At 54.3% G+C, this 18718-nt stretch overlaps 7 protein-coding genes across 7 annotated transcripts; all 7 read left to right on the forward strand.

The window, feature by feature from the left end:
• Positions 1-1004: 1004 nt before the first annotated feature.
• Positions 1005-2477, forward strand: M409DRAFT_21129 (uncharacterized protein; the record flags this gene model as incomplete). Its single annotated transcript, XM_033805713.1, has 1 exon — positions 1005-2477. One exon carries the CDS (start codon positions 1005-1007, stop codon positions 2475-2477), a length of 1473 nt encoding a protein of 490 aa, XP_033669266.1.
• Positions 2478-3149: 672 nt separating this feature from the next.
• M409DRAFT_53068 (uncharacterized protein) lies at positions 3150-4781 on the forward strand (the record flags this gene model as incomplete). Its single annotated transcript, XM_033812257.1, has 1 exon — positions 3150-4781. The coding sequence occupies one exon, from the start codon at positions 3150-3152 to the stop codon at positions 4779-4781; it is 1632 nt and encodes a 543-aa protein (XP_033669267.1).
• A 731-nt stretch (positions 4782-5512) lies between these two features.
• On the forward strand, positions 5513-6928 carry M409DRAFT_21131 (glycosyltransferase family 13 protein; the record flags this gene model as incomplete). The annotated part of the gene is made up of 1 exon (XM_033805714.1): positions 5513-6928. The coding sequence occupies one exon, from the start codon at positions 5513-5515 to the stop codon at positions 6926-6928; it is 1416 nt and encodes a 471-aa protein (XP_033669268.1).
• A 1812-nt stretch (positions 6929-8740) lies between these two features.
• On the forward strand, positions 8741-9892 carry M409DRAFT_65395 (uncharacterized protein; the record flags this gene model as incomplete). The annotated part of the gene is made up of 3 exons (XM_033816490.1): positions 8741-9130; positions 9182-9680; positions 9723-9892. The coding sequence occupies 3 exons, from the start codon at positions 8741-8743 to the stop codon at positions 9890-9892; spliced, it is 1059 nt and encodes a 352-aa protein (XP_033669269.1).
• An 850-nt stretch (positions 9893-10742) lies between these two features.
• M409DRAFT_53071 (uncharacterized protein) lies at positions 10743-12539 on the forward strand (the record flags this gene model as incomplete). Its single annotated transcript, XM_033812258.1, has 1 exon — positions 10743-12539. One exon carries the CDS (start codon positions 10743-10745, stop codon positions 12537-12539), a length of 1797 nt encoding a protein of 598 aa, XP_033669270.1.
• Positions 12540-14655: 2116 nt separating this feature from the next.
• M409DRAFT_53072 (uncharacterized protein) lies at positions 14656-16137 on the forward strand (the record flags this gene model as incomplete). Its single annotated transcript, XM_033812259.1, has 1 exon — positions 14656-16137. One exon carries the CDS (start codon positions 14656-14658, stop codon positions 16135-16137), a length of 1482 nt encoding a protein of 493 aa, XP_033669271.1.
• Positions 16138-16650: 513 nt separating this feature from the next.
• Positions 16651-17550, forward strand: M409DRAFT_21135 (uncharacterized protein; the record flags this gene model as incomplete). Its single annotated transcript, XM_033805715.1, has 3 exons — positions 16651-16783; positions 16866-17259; positions 17340-17550. The coding sequence occupies 3 exons, from the start codon at positions 16651-16653 to the stop codon at positions 17548-17550; spliced, it is 738 nt and encodes a 245-aa protein (XP_033669272.1).
• Positions 17551-18718: the final 1168 nt, after the last annotated feature.

An 18718-nucleotide genomic window follows, 5' to 3' on the forward strand; every position in this document is an offset into this window, starting at 1 on the left:
TTGCATTGGGGCTGACACAGATTGATACATTTTCTCTCCAGGCGTTCGGCGTTGGTAACTAGACTGAAAAGGTTTGATATTTCCACATCTTTTTCTTCCCCCTTCTCGCTTCACTTGACTCTACAGTATGCGCTCTCTTACTCTAATTTCCACTCGCAGAGACTGTAGATGTCCCACACCACCTGGCATTGGATTTTCTCGCGCCCTCCGGATACAGCGATATTCGTCTCTCTACTGTGGGCAGCCGGATTTCGACCATCGCTTGGTCTCTGCATTGGTATCCCAAATCTCGCCTTTCAATACGGATACTTCTACCAATTTCAAAGAGATGGATCCCAACTTGCGGCTCGACATCTCTGCGAGCGGCCAAATCTCGATCTACGCGCAAGGGCTTACAACACCCGACGGGAAAGCTCTGTCGGGGACTTGGTGTGTACAGCTTATTTTAAAGCACTTCAAGCATACATCGAACATTCGCTGATGCACCATGCCTTCGTTTGCAGGTTTTCTGTTTAGGCTGGCTAGATCAGCAAGGACTTCTAGTTGCCTATGTTGGATGTCAAAGAATCCGTTCCATCATACAAAGCCCTGGCTCTCAAAGCAAGGCATTGACATCTGAGCACTCCTTGTTTGAAACAAAGGGCTTTGTAGGCGTTGAAGCTCTGGCTTAAGTAGCACTGCGTCTCGCAAGCGTGAGGTGAGATCGCGTACTACACCAAAATACCTTGTACTAAATCTCATCTGCGCTGGACGCAGACCAAATCAAAACCACAGGCCTTGCACTCGGCTAGAAGCTCAACATGGGCAACAGCAACTCGGCTATGAGCGCCTCAATCTCTTCATCTCTACAGAAAGGTGGGCGTTCACTCCGCAAAAGCAGCCCAAAGGCTCACAGCTCTGCTAAACCTACCCAGGGCGGTTTCGCCTCTTCGCTAGCACCAAACCACCTGGTCGAAATTTTATAACCTTGTGCCGACATCCTGAACGACGGCGAAACCCTCGTTATGGCCCGCATAGACAGGCAGGCTGAGAGATATCAACCTCTGCCGCTTGCGCCCGACGATGACATTGAGGAGACCTATCCATGGCTCGGCGGCTATGAGTCTCTTTGCATAGCACGTTATCTGTCTACGCGCGTCCTTCACAAGCTTTCTCTCCTTGATGGACTTTCTGGGACGACAGATTTGGCTTCTCGCATAAACAAGCTCATTCACTATGTGGGCGCATCGATAATCCGCATGGTCACCTACTCGACTGACGAGGATGGCATTGGAATCCGGGTCTGTCTTCAGACAAGCTTAAGACGTCAAGGCGGCAAAATCAAGGACCTGGAGCCGGCAACTTTCGATTTCACGATGGAGCAATGGAAACAGATGTCTGCAGGCCCAGATGACCAGTTGCCTGCTTGGCAAAGCGACATTGACAGCCTTTTGTTCCGGAAACTCGACAGACACGTCCGTCATGTAGAGTTCATGCTCGGACTATATGGGTATGATAACAATGAGACCGATCGCAGCAGCGGCTGGAAGACCCCACGGCAAGTGTCGGTCAAGGACGGCATACCGCTCATCGCCAAGACGTTGACCAAGCGTGAGCTGGCCGAGCACAATAGGGCCCTCTTGCCAGATGATCAGATTGAGCAATGCCCGATCTGCTTTGGCTCATACCAGGACGCGAGTGAGTTGAACAGTACGGTCATGCTACCCTGCTCGAGCAAGCATTGCATCTGCTACGAATGCTTCCACAACGTCTGCGAGGTCAACGGTCTTTCGGATACATTATGTCCCTATTGCCGTAAGCAAGTAGCCCCTCCTGGTTTGGCCCCCCGTCTAGGACCAAACTTTATGGATATCGACGCTCCCTTCACGTATGATGCAAGATACACCGAATTCGAGAACCGAGAGAGGTCCTTTGCAGCGATTGACCGCGTGCCGCCTTGGAAGCGCGAGGCTTGGATCGTTGTCGACAAAGACGTCTTTGTGGAGTCGTGGAATCAGGTCGTACCACATGGATTCGAAGACGACAACACCCCAGCCCGCTGCATCTATACCAAAGCCCCTGAAACATGGCACTTCTTCAAGAGCTTCCTAGATTCAATCAGAGGCCTCGACGGCATCATTTGGGAGGTCGGCGACCTCTACAACGTTCTCCGCGATCATGTTCTTGAAGCCTTTGCGGACCAATATCTTGCCAACGGTATGGGCGCTTATCTTCGGCCCGAGGATCTGGAGAGACTGCTTGCGGGCGAGGATGAAGTTCTGTCGGGCGGCTACGCTGATTACATCCAGAGGACTCTCCACCGCGTGATCCAGCTGCCTATCCATCGTGCTTGCTACGACCATCGTGAGCACATCACGGAGACCAACCCGATGGGCATGCACTCTCATGGAGACCTCGTGTTCTGGTGTCCCAAGGACGGTGCCATCGACCTCATGCCCCTTCGTGAACGATGGCGGCTGAGGCAACTCAATATGTGACGGTGAGCAAGTTCACGGTGCAATTACAGATGTGACACATTCTATGCGCAGGCCTTTGGCGTTGGTGAGTCGACCAAAAAGGTTTGATGTTTCCATCTCTTGCTTCCCCACATTCCTCTCTTTCCCCTTCGCTCACTTTTACAATACAGATTCACGCTTCTTGGCTCTGAGTACCACTCACGGAGAATGTAGATGTCTCATACCACCCGGCATTCGGTTGCTCGCTCTCATACATCAGATGCTGAACAGAGCCAACGTACCGTACGACTCCTCCGAGCTTCGACAGGCTCAGCAGTGCATCTTCGGCGCTCATTTGGCTCGCGGGACTCGGATTCTTCTGTATATTTCTTTCTCCAGCAGCATAACGACGTCTTGTCATCGACATCGTGAAACACGAATTGGACAAGCGACCAGGACGATTCCGCCACGCCAACTGCTGAGCACGCAAGAATGCCTTTGTAAGCTAACAAGGCATTGTGGTCTTTGCTGCTCTTTGTCGGGGCACAATAGCATTGTGGAGCAGCGCTGCGATATAAGTAACTGAACCGCAGGTAATGCCCACTTCCTCACCTACCCTTCCGAACTTCATCCTACTTTTCTCACCACTTTCCGCCGAATCCCGAAACCGTCCCAGACACGAACAGCTTGCACGACGTAGCAAGAACCGAGACCATGGCGTCAAACACGGATGCAGGTCCATCCGACATCGATCAACACAACGGCATGTTCTCAACCACAGCTATTGAGAGCGGGATAGGTAGCGCCCTCAGACCACATCACAAGATTTCGGTCCAGTATCCCTGCGAGAACCTTCTTCAGAACGGCGAGCAACTGACCATACTAACACCCAACTGCGAAGATGCCTACGAACCACTCCCATTGGTTCCAGACGACGATGTCCAAGCGAACTATCCTTGGCTGGGGTATGAGGACACGCACTTCACCCACTTACATCACATCGCTGATCAAAACTCCGCAGTGCCCAAGACGGACTCTCTGGAAGGCGACTTTGCGCCCACGGAGGACCTCACTCGAGACATGAATGCCTGCCTTCCTTACCTAGCCCTGACGGAGCTTCAGGTGGTGACGTACCGCACAACTGGCGTTGCTTTGGATGGTGTGACCAGGGTGCGCATTTCTCGCACGACAACGTTCGCTCACGGCGCTGGCAACACCACGGAACTTCCTGCTGCGGTCTATGAGACTTCTCTGAGTGACGTGTACTTCGACATCTTGCGCGCACCAGCTGTGCCCCAGTACTGGCAGGATATCGTCTCTCTGATCGAGCAGGTCAACAATCGCTGCATACGCCATGTCAAGCGCCGAGTCGGGGAGGCGCTGTACGCAGCCCTCTTTCCGAGCACTTCTTGGAGGGCCCCGAGATCCTTACCGGTTGCTGACAGCGTGGCAAAGCTCGCTGTGTGCCTCAACAAAGCAGAGCTCGATTCGTTCAACGAGAAATTGCCGCAGGATGAGAAGCTTGCTCAGTGTCCATCGTGCCTAGAGGACTTCGACATCGGAGACTCCGCGAGAGTGTTCATGCTACCTTGCTCGCACAAGCACTGCCTATGCGGAGAATGCATGGAGCAATGGGTAAAACAAAGCAGCCCACAACACGCTCGCTGCCCCCACTGCCGACGACAGATCGCTAGCCCGCAGTTCGTCTCCGAACTTGCTTCGATGACGCCAAACTACCTGAACATGAACGCCCCCTTCCGTTTCGACACACGCTACACCCGCTTCGAGAACGAGGAGAGATCTTGGGCAGACGTGGACCGGACGCTTGCGGAGTCTGATGAGACCTTCATCTTGGTTGATGCAGATATCCTGGTTGCTGCGTGGTACCGTGCCCTTGAGAGCTTCGACGAGAACGACGCCCTCTACCTCCGGCCCGGTGAAGCACCCGAAGCCAACCACTTCCAAGAAGCGTTTCTCGACGGCATCGAGGACTACCATGGCCAGACCATGCAGATGAAGGATTTGTTCCAGAGCCTACGCAAGAGCGTCCTGAGACGAATGCGGAACGAGTACCTGATGCACGGCATGCAGCACTACATGGACGAGACGAGCCTGCAGCATCTCCAACAGAACGAGGAGCTGGTCCCCTTGAGGCCAGGCTTCGGCTGGTGGATGGACAGAGTCCTCAACCGGGTGCTCATGTTCCAGGTCGTTCGTGCTTGTAACGAGTACCATGATCCTACTTCGCACTTCTTCCACTCCGAGTCGAACCCTGAGGGTTGGCATCATCATGGTGACAGGCACTTCTACGTCCAGAAGAAGGATGCGCCGGCTGTGGTGCGGTAGATGAGTCCGATGTGAGTGAATGAACGAATAGATTGACGATTTGGGTAGGTTGTTTTGATGGGCTCCACAGACTGATAGATTTTGCCCAGGTGTTCGGCGTTGGTAGGTATTTTGAAAGGTTTGTTTTTTATCACTTACTTGTTCCTTCTCCTCATATCTTTTCCTTTCTCCATACGTCCCTCAATCCACTTCCGTTCTTACGTCCAAGATGACCCTCATTACAGTCTGTATATCTCATACCGAAGAGCCAGCGATCTCACCGCCATGTGGACTTGGTGGCATTTGCTTTTGCGAGAGCTATCTGAGACAACCCGAAGCCTGAGGATCTAGACGTCCCGGGTGGCTGAACCTATATCACTTCTCGGTGGGGTAGAAGCGAAGAGGAGGAACTTTCACGATTGCTTTTTTCGAAGCCATCGTCAGGCAACTTGGCCTGCCTTTAGAAGCTGTAGAATCCTTTGTTACATGAAAGGAGCTTGCAAGATTGGAGTGGCCAGCCTCCAGACAGAATTTCAAACGAGGCTGTTACGCTAGTGAGTGAATCAAGCCCGTCCAGACGACGGTCGGTGGGAGCTCTGCTTAGATTCGGTCCTTTAACATGGCATTTTAGATAGGAGCTGACGCACGCCACTAGCGAGCTCACATGTCAAGCTACTCTTGACAGCAGGTGTCGTCGAGAAAGATGATAAACGGCCTGCCAAGGAGAGATTTGGATGCAGCTCGAGCAAACCATGCTGAAATCCCACAGGATGTTCTTGCCTCTACCTCGTCGTTCCAAACACCTTACTGGTTCTATCTTGTTAGTCCTCTTTCTATTCTTTGTCGTATACACATGGCGGCCACTCCTGGCGAGGAGCGATGTGCGTCCCACTGCTCGAGGAGTCGCCACTGCATTGGCACTATCCGAGCCATCTGCCTGGTTGAGAATTGCCAAACAGCCAGAGTTTCTGGAAGCACAATGGCCCGAGGAACGGAAGGGACAGCTCAAGCAACAGGCAGCGCTGGGTACCACACAATTTCCAACGACTGCCGCCCCAATCATACCCGTTGTCGTCTTCGCATTCAATCGAGGCGACCACCTACGTCGAACCATCGACTCCGTCTTGTCTTCAGCTTCGTACTCGCCCAGTCTCCATCCAATTTTCATCAGCCAGGACGGCGACGACTCAGCAGTAACAGAGGTCATAGAATCGTACGGCCAGAAAATCCACCATCTCAGGTATCACTGGCCAGGGAAACCAAAGAAGGAAGTTAAACTCCCTGCAGAATACCTCCAACCACCTTGGATTGAGCTACCCCCCGAATCGCGACCACCACCCATAACGCCCTACCTCAAGATCGCGGGCCACTACGAATTCGCCCTCACCGAAATGATGGATTACGTGGACGGCCACAACCGCTGGGATCGTCTCATCATGCTCGAAGATGACATGGACGTCGCACCAGATTTCTTCTCATACTTCCGCAAGATGTCTCCGTTCTTCGACACCGACCCCTCGCTGTACTGCGTCTCGGCCTGGAACGATCACGGCCAGAAACCCTTCGTGAGCGATGCCACTGCTCTCTATCGCACGGAATGCTTCCCAGGGCTCGGCTGGATGTGGTCACGAGAACGATGGAATGAGCTGAAAGATTGGATGCCGGGCTGGTGGGACGACTGGTTGCGGGAGCCGACACAGCGGAAAGGCAGGAGTTGTGTCTATCCGGAGGTCAGTCGTGTGTATACCTTTGGCGCGGAGGGGACGAGTACTGGATGGTTCTTTGCTCCGTGGTTGACCAGTATGCAACTGAACGAGGAGAATGTCGATTGGGATGCGGTGGATGTTGGGTATCTGCACCAGGATTTGTATGATGATCTGCTGAAAGACCAATTACGCTCGGCCATACGGATTGATGGTGTCGGGGAGGCCAAAAGAGCGATTGATCGTGATTTGGCTGGTCGTATGGACAGACCGCTGGATGTGGATGAAAGGTTGATCGAGTATGGTGATTTGGCGGATTTGACGTCGTTGATGATGACTGCTCGTCTGCTCTATGAGCACAAAGCTGGCGTTCCGAGGACGAGCTATCGAGGAGTTGTGCACTTTCGCTATCGCGGAATCAGGATATGGATGGTGCCCAAGAGCTTTGCACGGGGGCCGGGTTGATCTTTGCGCTCGATTATGATGCAGGTCGAGGATTGCTGGTGGAGCGTGAGAGCTTGCGTTGAGGTGTGACGCCAGGATGAGTTCGAGCAGCCAGCCAGCCATCAAGACAACGCTCAAAGCCGCAACGTGGGTTGATGGCTGGTTTTGGCTGGTTCGTCAGGAGTGCCAAACGGGAAGTCGAGAAAGCTGTTGGAGAACGGCGAGTGGTGATCCGAAGGCTCAGATGTGGAAGCTGCAAACAAGAAGTGAGTTATTACACGACCATCGCACTGCTGGCAAGAAGCCGGTAAACGGTACTACAACAACACAACAACTTCAGCTTGGGACACATCACAAAATACAGGATTGGACTCACGCCTGCCTAAGCAAAGCACCTGACCGCCAACGATCACAAAGCCTGTTTATCTCAAGACGCTCTCCGCAATTCAGTCCATCGTACTCCTCTTAGCAGCAACACCGTCTCAAGGCTACAGTCTCACCATACACACCTCCAGCGGTGGCATTCCAGACTTCCAACAAGGCTCGCCTGACGTCGACAACATCGACTGCTCGTCCAGTTCAAACCCCCGGGTCTCTCAAGTTCGAGTCCGGCGACGATGCCAGCGATGATGGGTTGCAGTGCTCTTGCTATGCTAGTCCGATGACAGGTAAGGATTGCACCAGCGATTACTTGGGCTTCGGCTGGGACGAAGGGTGTGCGAGTACGCTGTTCGCATCGGTCTGGGTGTATTGGAAGAGGTGGTTTAGCGTGAGTAAATTCTGCGACGAGGCAGTAGCACATGGGGCGCGGAAGTTACGGTGGTGATGATACACGACTGCCCAACGGACCAGCAAACAAAATGAGACCGTGCCGCAAGGTTAGGATGTCAACATATTTAAAAGTGGGAACTCCCTTCCCCAATTGCCAAAACAGCAAAGCTGGCAACCAAATCCATTCATTTCTACGCAACTCCGAAGCTCAAAATCTATCATGCCGAACCTACTACAGGCAGTAATGCTTTCTAATTTAGCAGCCACATCAGTCAACGCATGCGGCGTCAAAGTCTATACCTTCGGAGACTGCGTGGCCGAAAACCAGCAAGGAGAAACGATCGAGGGTCCACACAAGAATGGCCTGAAACAATGCATTCCAGCACAGAACGCAGGGTCGTTCAATTTCGACGGTGGGGTCGGGGGCACCTGCCGCTGTGCTGCCGTTCCATGGACTGGGAACGATTGCAAAGGAGAGAGGCTTGATTTTGCGCAGCAGAGGGGCTGCGGTAGTGGACTATTTGGGTCGTTGCTTGTACTTTGTGCCGGTCGTTGTTGATTGGTACCTTCCTCTCTGGTGGACCATTGCGAAGGATAGAATGAATAGTAGGCCGTTTGAATTTGTGGTCGAGACGAGGAGGCGCTTGTAGAATTTACCACGATCCCCGATATTCTATCGGCGGGTACTATTTCTGGGGAGTCTCGATGGGCATGGGTAGCCTAGCATTTGGTGTGAAAGATGTGTTAACCTTCGTTGAGGATCCAACGAGCGCGCCGGCTCCTTAAGGAGTGTCGACGTGAGAAACGCGCAGTTGGACGTCCATATTCAGATCGATGTTTGATATCACAGCGTCAAATCGCGCTTGAACGTTATCAATATCGATGTTGCTGTAGAGATTGTTGTCCAGGTGAGCGCGTCGAGTGACGTTGGCCTCAGGAGAGCATTGACCATGCGTTCAAGGTCGGACCCTGGCAGCTGCTGTCGTGGCCTATACCCGCTGATGCTAGGTAACCACTCTTGCTGCACTCTCCGTTGAACAACGACATACCACGGCGGCAGCAATGTCGTCCTTCCACTTGAACGTGCCCCGGGTGCTGGGAGATGTCTCCCACACCGCCTCGAAGCTGGTCCTCATCTGGGCCATCCACAGCAACAAGTCGGCGGAGGGAGTCTCACTCCTGACGCAGCTCCTCTACATTCTGGTCTTCATCACCAGATACCTCGACCTCTTCTGGGTGCCGCCGTCCTGGAGCATCTGGAACTTCGTCCTCAAGATCTTCTACATCACCTCATCCGCTTACATCGTCTTCCTCATGATGCGCGTCTACGCCAGGACTAAAGAGCGAGAATACGGCTGGAAATTGGCAATCTACTGCCTGGTTGGGTCTGCTGCCCTGGCCGCGCCCGTCTGCATTTTGTTCGAGCACTGGAAGAACGCTACGCCAGGCGAGGTACGCTGTGTCCTAACGATTCCGAAAGATCCGTGCTAATGTTTGGTCAAGGTGTTTTGGACCTTCAGCATCATCCTCGAGTCCGTCTGCGTCCTACCACAGCTCCTCCTGCTCCGCCAGACCACCGTTCCGACCGTCCTCGATTCCTACTACCTCGTCCTGCTTGGCTCCTACCGATTCTTCTACATCATCAACTGGATTGTCAAAGGCGTGGGCGACCCAACCTGGTACGACCCAACAAGCGTCATCTTTGGCATCCTCCAAACCGCCCTCTACCTCGACTTCGCATGGGTCTACTACACACGACAACGTGTCAAGCTTCGAGGAGGTGGCATCGTTGACAGCGACGACCTGAGCAAGAGCTTCCTCGTCAGACGATTTGTGGGACGCCCACGGACCAACAACGCTGGCGAAGACGACGAAGATATTGCAGACGAAGACGCTGCATTGGCAGGACAAGAGAGTGGAACGATCAGACCTTCGGGCAATCGCTGGGGCTCCCGCGGCGTCTCTGTGTCCGCCGACGATACTCTGCAAGAGCACCTCGATCGTGATGCACAGCCAAGATTCCAAGATCCGTCTGAATTTGAAGACATTGACGATGATGACGACGTCGACGCACCCCCTCCGCCCGCCAAAGATCAGAAGCAACAGTCAGCTCCAGGCACATCAACGCCCTCCTCCGAGGTCGAGAGCGAGTCAACAGAAGCTTGGTCAAGCGTCGCAAACGACAATGAAGCTGGTAATGGACGAACCACTTAGAACATGGACGGTCGATACTTACCACCTCATGACCCATCACCGAGTCTCAGCTCCGTGCGCTCGGAGTTGCAAATTTTCGACATGGAGATGACACCTCGCGAGAACGATAATGACAGAAACAAATCCCGTACCAAGATTGCTAGGCTGGACGTCAAAGTCGGTCGTAGAATGGATCCCAAACCCAAGGCCTCAAGCAGCAAGCGTCCAGCTCCACAGGCGGGCGCCAGATCGAAACCTCCCGACACACCTCTAAGTCACAGTCCAATCTTGTCGGAGCATGGCGTCTTCGACATGGACTTGTGAGACAGCATGGTACGAACAGAAGAAATTGTTCGGCCAGCACCGGACCCTGCGGCCTGGTAGCCATGACACTGAAGATTGGAATAAGGACGGAGAGGAACGGACCAAGAGCATGGGCAGGTCTACAAGACATCGAAATGAGGACGAAGAAGCAGATTGATGAAAGATATGAGATCCGCAGACAACACGAGAAAGCCGCAGTCATGGCGGAAGGCCTTCCAGCAGTTGTTACAAACGCATGGATGTAGCTCGTGGAAATCAAAATTGCTGCGAGCAATGGTTTGGCGGTACTCGATGCTCCATGGCTTCTTCTTCGTTGACAGACACTGACCTCGAGCTCCTCGCATCTCGGATCAACTTTCAACAGCAACGGACCAGGCCCACTTGAGCTCGGCGGGCATTGAACCAGGTTGCGGGGTTGTTTGGGGAAGGTGACGCATATCCAGTAAGCCTATTTCTGTTGGCTGTAGTTCATTCTCCTTTACCATTGCGATTGTTGACACTGCCATTCACCAACAGGTCTTTCATCAACATCTTCAACTCAGCCGAAATGGAGCCCTCCAACCTGGAGAAGCAGCGTCAACCAGAAGAGCCGCGATACCTCAACTTCAAACACTCCCAACCAGGCTCAGGACTGAACAGATACTCCTCGACCCTCACTCGCGAGCATGACTTCCCCGCCGCCCAGGCCATGCTGTACGCCGCCGGGGTCCCCAACGAACACGTGCTCAAAACGTACCCGCAAGTCGGCATAGCGAGCGTGTGGTGGGAGGGCAACCCCTGCAACATGCACCTGCTAGACATTGGCAAAGAGGCGAAGAAGTGCATTGAGAAGCAAGAGATGCTGGGGTGGCAGTACAACACTATTGGCGTGAGCGATGGGATAGCGATGGGAGGGGAGGGCATGCGGTTCAGTCTGCAGACGCGAGAAATCATCGCGGATAGCGTGGAGACCGTGACCTGTGCACAACACCACGATGCGTGTATTGCGATTCCGGGCTGTGACAAGAATATGCCTGGTGTGGTGATGGGCATGGCGAGACATAACCGCCCTAGTTTGATGATTTACGGCGGGTCGATTAACCCTGGCTATTCGAAATTATTGCAGAAACCTATCAATATCGCGAGCGTGTATGAGGCGCATGGGGGGTATTTGTATGATAGTCTGAAGAATCCCAGTGACCCGAGTCAGACGAAGGAGGATCTTCTGAATGATATCGAGAAGCACGCTTGTCCGACGCAGGGTGCTTGCGGCGGGATGTTCACGGCGAATACAATGGCGACGGCGATCGAGACGATGGGACTCACCGTGCCCGGATCCTCGTCCACGCCCGCGAGCAGTCCGGCGAAGATGCGGGAGTGCCAGAAAGCCGCGGAGGCGATCAAGATATGCATGGAGAAGGACATCAAGCCGCGGGATCTCATGACCAAGAAGGCGTTCGAGAATGCTCTGGTCATGATGATGGCGCTGGGAGGGTCGACGAATGGAGTGCTGCATTTGCTCGCCATGGCCGGCACGGCGGAGGTGCAGTTGGAGCTGAAAGATTTCCAGCGCATCAGTGGTAAAGTGCCCTTCATCGCGGATCTTGCGCCGAGTGGGAAGTACCTGATGGTGGATCTTTTCGAGATTGGAGGCATCCCCTCGGTGCAGAAGTTACTCATTGTCGCGGGGTTGCTGGATGGGAGTACGTTGACGGTCACGGGCAAGACGCTCGCGGAGAATGTCGAGAGCTGGCCGAGTTTGAAGCAGGGGCAGGAGATGATCAAAAGTTTGGAGAGTCCTATCAAGCCGAGCGGGCATATTGAGATTCTGTACGGGAACTTGGCGCCGAATGGGGCGGTGGCGAAGATTACGGGCAAGGAGGGGATGAAGTTTGTCGGGAAAGCGAAGGTGTTTAATAAAGAGCACGAGTTGGACGATGCGTTGAACAAGGGTCAAATCCCGCGAGGGGAGAATCTCGTGCTGGTTGTGAGATATGAAGGACCGAAAGGCGGTCCTGGCATGCCAGAGCAGTTGAAGGCAAGTGCCGCAATCATGGGCGCTGGACTCAAAAACGTCTCCTTGATCACGGACGGGCGGTATTCGGGTGCTTCGCATGGGTTCATCGTGGGACATATTTCTCCTGAAGCTGTGGTCGGTGGTCCTGTTGCGTTGGTGAAAGACGGGGATACGATTACGATTGATGCGGATAATAACCGGATTGATATGGATGTGAGTGATGAGGAGCTGAAGCAGAGGCTGAGCGAGTGGAAGCCGCCGAAGATGCCTGTTACGAGGGGTGTTTTGGCCAAGTATGCGAGGTTGGTGGGCGATGCGAGTACGGGTGCGATGACTGATCTGTTTTGATCAGAAGAATCGCACTTTTGTTGTTCTTCAGGCGTGTTTCTTGAACTCTGTTTCTGGTTTCCTGTGAGGCGTTTGTTGGCTGTTTCCCACAGCTCGGGTACCTTCTCGCTTGGCTGAACGCCTCCTTCCTCCAAGTAACGGCCGTGGCTTGATCGTACAGCTGCGAATTCCTGCGCATAGCTCGCAGCTTGGAGCTCAGTCTGATCTTCTTCTTGCGTCGAGGTGGAGGAGCCGGAGAAGGAAGGAGTTGATGTGCAGATAGCGTCGCCGAAGGACCATCAAGATCCGGGACCGTTAGGGTTTGGCTTGCCAGACGGCTTGAAGTCTTTCTTCCACATGGACTATCTGATACCGGCCAAGTGTGCGTTGTTGTCACTCCACGAACATCCGCAATCCATGCAATACCACTTCGGCACCGAGATCGTCGTTTCGCATGTTTCGACTTCCTTGGTTCATGAATGGAGTATGTGATTGCGACTTTGCAAAAATCCCGCATGTCGCCGGCGTAAGTCAAAACCACTTATTCCCTTTTGTCGATGTCCGATCCTCGCAAAGTTCGCTTGATGCGAATGCGTGAGTGATAGACACGAGAGATGCCTGCTTTCCAACTTGCCCGATTGACCTAGGGTTCATCGAGCATATGAACGAGAGCGCTTTCATCTTCCACACTTACAACCCTGGTTACGCTATCTGCGTATCCAAGCCCACTTTTCGTCGTAAGGTGGATTTTCGCATTCCAAATGCTGCGAAGGATTCGCGATTCCCTTGTTTGGCATTTGTTCGCGCCGTCGTTTCCTGCATCCTTGCTGGGCGGGGTGGTCTCCGTCTAGACGCCCACGACGAGGCTAATGGGTTGTAGGCAGGTAGGGTTGGATTTCACGCCTAGTCAGTAGTCTCGACTCTTCCACCCCCACGGTCTCGGATCTCGCGTCGAGCACACCAGACTGTGCAGCTTGGCGAAATGCAGTCTGGATGCTTATTGCCCGAGTGGTTGAGAGCGACGATTGCGAGGGATTGGCAGGAATGATTCGCCGGCAGATTGTTGAGTGGACTGACGATGAGACGCATGTCGAGCACCGAGGGATCGTGAATCGCCCAACAGGCAGTCGTTGACCTCACGTGGTGAGCATGCAGATGTCGATCACGGAAATGCAGCGTTGTGCTCCTTTGGGCGATCCTTCGCAACGTGGTCAGGGCAGGGAGCTGAAAGTGAGGCCGACGGTGTGGGGAGTCGTCGAAAGCCTCCTCATGAGCTCTAACGAGTAAAAGGTCGTGGTCGGCATGTCGATCGGTGTGTGCAATATATCGTTTTGGGGGCCTCGAGTCGGTCGGTCGTCAGCCGGGCAGACAGTCCCGCCGGCAGGGGACGACGAGGTGAAGCGGCAGCACCAGATGACACATGGCGAGCTCATGCAGCACACGTCGATGCCGCGTGCCCGCCGCGTGCCCTACCGCATTATGTCAGGCTTTAGAGTTCGGCACGGCGCCTCTACCGCTGCTCATCCTCTGCGCATCCTTCCCGGGCGGGCGTGGCTGCATCCTGCGCGCTGGGCGTGGCGGAGGGCGATGAGTGTGAGCCCTCAAGACTCCGGGCAGACTATCGAGCTAATTCCATGCAGCCTCTGGAACCCGCTGCCACTCGTTTGTCCTGCCCTGGCCCGACGCGTGCTTGCATCCTTCGACCAGGTTGGCCTCGCCTATGTCGACGGCACGCTTCCTGCGAACGCTCGATGGCGTTAGAGGACATTGGCTGTTAAAAAGAATGAGGACCAAGTGTTAATAGCATTAAATGTGAAGGATTGCCAGCAAATGTCAGCTAATTTGGTCCGCCATATCTAGATTGGGGCGTTGCGTCAGGCTTGATCCTGCATCGAGAAGCCGTGCCACCGCCAAGTCTCCAGGACAACTGTACACACATCACAACACGCACTCCCTCTTGGAACGCACGTACGACGCACCCATATCGCCCGCAACTGGATCACAGGACACCTGCGGCATCATCGGCAGGGATCGACAGAGTACACGTACGTGAACGAGCCGCACGTAGGCAACACCGGACACAATCAGCAGGCCCGAACATCCGTTCTACTGCCTATACGACTGCGAGCCTCCGATCATGCCGGACCTACCGGAAGAGTTGCTCCAACAAATCTTCGAAAACCTCCAGGTGTCTGGCCCGGTCGATTTCGTGGACGATCATCGCCTTCATCGACAGACATTGGCAGCGATATGCCGTGCCAGCAAACAGTGCTGCAGAATCGCCCAACCGATTCTCTTCCACACGGTGCATCTAGGCGAGTATCATGTACTCATTCGCTCGTTCTGGGAGCTCCTCGTGCAAAAGCCCCAACTCTCGAGACTTGTGCGATCACTGCACATTGATGAATGGGCCCATCCACGGCTCGAGCCTGAATACACTGAAGAACAAATCGCGTCCGAACTGGGTCAGGTGCGGTTGGAAGTTAGCCGGCCTCTTCAAGATTATGTCGAAAACGCAATGGCGCCTTTGCGCTCCATCTTGGGTCATACGTACGACACGGTGCTATCACGACAATTGGCAGGGATAGAAGATGGCATGCTGGTCTACCTGATCGCCCGCTGCCAGGAATTGAACTGCCTCGAACTTGTGGTGCCTCATCGGTTCCCTAATTATACCTGTGTTTACTCTGCATTGAAGCACATGGCCCAGCTGCCGGTCGCAGCTGATCCACCTCCAGATGTCACCAACAATCAGCAGCTCACTCGGTCTCTTTCACAGCTGAAGGAGCTGCAGATGCATCACTGGGATACCGAGAACGCTTTCGATGCTAGCGAGGCCATTCAATTCTGGACGTTCAGTTCGCTTGATGTGTTCCGAGGCAACATGATTGATTGCACCAGACACGATGGCCTGAGAGGAGCGCCTGCCTTGAGGGAGAACAACCTCAGAACATTGGTTTTGGACAACGCACTCATCGAAGCTGATGGTTTGCGTGAGATCCTTTCCCGTTGCCCAAAGGTCGAAGTCCTCTCTATCGCCTGGGGCTCTGCCTCTGTAGGGGAGTGCGTTGTCAATCACCAGCAGCTTGGCCAAGTCCTTCGGGATCTTCCCCAGTTATCGAAGGGTTTGAAAAAACTTGTCTTGGATCCACTCGAGGCACTCGACTACAACGAATCTCCTGAAGAGTTTCATGAGCCGCTGGGTAGTCTTAAATCTTTCCATTCACTGGAGTATTTGGCGCTGTCGCCCAAAGGTCTAGTCGGAGACGACGATGAAAATGGCGAGGATTATCCGAACTTTGCCAGCCTCCCCTTAACGGAAATGCTGCCAGAGTCGCTCCAAACGCTGGATGTTCGTGAACCACCAAATGTCCAGTACAGTGACGAGGCCTATGAAAACATGATGAAGGACATGATGCCTCTTGATACCGAGCTCTACGGTCTGATGAACGATACTAGATTCCGCAAGCTCCACACCATCAAAATGAACCGTCTCATCAATGAGAAAGAAATGTCTCCAGAAGACATCGGATGGAAACAGGTCGAGCTCAAGCAGACGTGGCTCGGAAGACATGACTACGCTTTGAACCGAGTTCATCAGCAACCCGCGGATCTCTGACGGAATATACGTCGCTGACCTTTTCACACAGACGATGGACATCTCACTTGCAGGTGCGGCCTGCGGCCTGCTGCCTCATACTCGACTACCCGTTCCAGCGTACGAGAATGGGGGTTTCGGCGCCGGAGTGGTCGATCACAAACCTTTGATGCGGTTGAGTAAGCCCTAGGCCGTGGCATCCTTCGTGGACGAGACCCTCGACCTTCGCATCAATCTTCGAACCCTCCCGCAAAGCCACACAAACAGAGATTAGCGTCTTTGAACTTATCTACGTACGCCCACTTGCGCACCCAAAATCTGACTTACAGTATCGTGCGAGCAGCGCAAGCCATTTCTTTCATTCCGCCCTATTCGTCGCATAATTCTCCAATCGAAGCGACAGAGGTAGTAACAAAGCCCTCTGCAAGTCATCAACAACCCCTACCTCCTTCCAAATCTATCCTGCATCACTGTCATCATACGCACTGCCACTTGTGACCAGCATATACCCGACGCGTGGCGGTGCCAAGCATCATGTCTAATCATCCAGGCCTTCCCAAGACTCCGTTCACGATTCACGGAGGATGCAACTGCAAAGCGGTCCGATACGAAATCGCTGTACCCGAGTTTCGCGAGCGACCCATCGCGCCATACCGGACTCCAGGCGGTGCGTGCCATGAATCGTCATCTAAGGCTGTACGAATGATATGGAATTGTCACTGACTGTATCTGCTGCGCCTACTGTACAGCCGACATTGGCGACGACAAGAGGATTCCTATGGCGGTCATTTGTCACTGCAACAACTGTCGTTCCGCCGCAGCGGGAATTCCCTCCATGGTGTTGATTACTGAGACCAAGACTGTTCGGGCATCGCTTGCAGCAAGAGACGAAGGCTTGCCCTTGGAAGGCCCGCTGTCCGCAGACGAACGGGACTATACTGCTGCGGGAGACTTGTTCGACTCGGACAACCTCAGCGGTTTGAAGTCCACTTTCTTAGGGCATTACAAGTCCTCGCCAGGGCGCAATCGCTGGTTCTGCCAACGATGCGGCACGCCTATTGGATACTCTATCGACAAAGAGGTGATTCCAGAGGAATGGGGCTGGCCCAATATGCTCGACATCTGGCTCGGCACGGTGGACAGGTACGTTGACATAACGTTGGCGGTGTGGGTCGGATCCCAGCGGGAATGGAGGAGGCTGACCTTTTCCTACGCGGTTCCAGATCAGACCTGGAGAAGGACTTCATGCGACCCGAGAGGGCTCTGTGGTGCGCAAAGGCGGTGCCCTGGGTCGCTGAGATGGCCAGGAATGGGAATGGTGGAATCGCCGAGCATCCTCTCACTAAGATCGACAAAGTCATGGCTGATGATATTTCGGCCGATATGGTGGAACTGAACGCGCTCAAGACGAAGAACGGGGGCACTGGAGTGTGAGGAAAGGGGAATGATGGACGTGTAGTCAAGCAGCCCGACCTTCGCGCTCTGCCCGACGGACGACCACTCGAGCCGGTGTGGTTACTACGCTGCTGTCGTCCGAGAGTCCATCGCAACTCATCACTCGTCCAGCGACAGACGCTCATATTTCACTTCCGGCCAGGACCCGTCTCACTCTCACTACCTAGTCGGGCAAGTGAACGAATCGTCGCGTGTCAAGTCTTGACATGTGTCGTCTCGTGGGAGGCAAGGTTGATGCATGCATGGCGATCTGCCCGCCCCCAAACGGGCGCCAGGATGCTCAAAATTAGCAGTCATTTCCCTCGCCCGCCAGCGAGCGCTAGCTCTACTGGGGATATTTATGGCACATTCGTGCTCTGCTTCGCGCGAGGATCTGCATCCTTCTTTCTCCAGCCGTCGGCTCCCAGAATAGCAGCAGCTCGACAGCCTGCCCGTCTTTGCCGCATCCTTCCACTCGATGCTTCAGCGTCCACCACTCGATCCTGCGGTTTCACCATGGTGCTTCTGGCAAGGCCGCACGCCGGCGACAGGTCACGTCAGTCACCGGTGGCCTGAACTCCACTGTCCACCACCAGACCCATCTCCCTCATGGCAGTGCTGCTTGATATGCCCCCGGCGCCGTCGGGAATGGGACAGCGCTCGTTCGTCTGGCCAGGCAGGGCATCCGTCGCGCGCTCTTGTGCCTCCACACCGTGCTTCGCCCAAGTCGCACGCCGCCAGCAAAGCCTCAATCCTGTCCTCGAGGGCGTCAGCCGGGGTCAGACAGCGCAAGAGAGCGAGGATCAGCGTCGCCGTCGATGCCCCAAGACGCTGTAGTGTCGGTGGATGCGTGTGGTCGTCGTCACTAGCGGCGGCTCCCATCTCACGTACAGACAGACGCAGATTGCTCCCTCGCTCGGGAGCGATTGCGCGCGCGCGCCAAGCCCAGCAGCGCAAGAGGGAAGTCAAAAAGACAGCTAATTTCAGGAATCTCATGTTAGCAAAATGAACCTAATGCGGCCGCTGGCGGCTAGGTACCTGGGGACCCTGTGTTGGCTCCCTGGCCGGCCAATCCGCCAGGCTGTTGCGGTTGATGCACAGGACAGCAGCTTATTCTTCCATGCGGCGTTCGCCAGTGTCGCGATCGTGCGGCTCCTGGGGCCCGCCC

Source organism: Zasmidium cellare (assembly GCF_010093935.1).
Source record: "Zasmidium cellare ATCC 36951 unplaced genomic scaffold M409scaffold_12, whole genome shotgun sequence".
In the NCBI taxonomy this organism is placed as follows: domain Eukaryota; kingdom Fungi; phylum Ascomycota; class Dothideomycetes; order Mycosphaerellales; family Mycosphaerellaceae; genus Zasmidium; species Zasmidium cellare.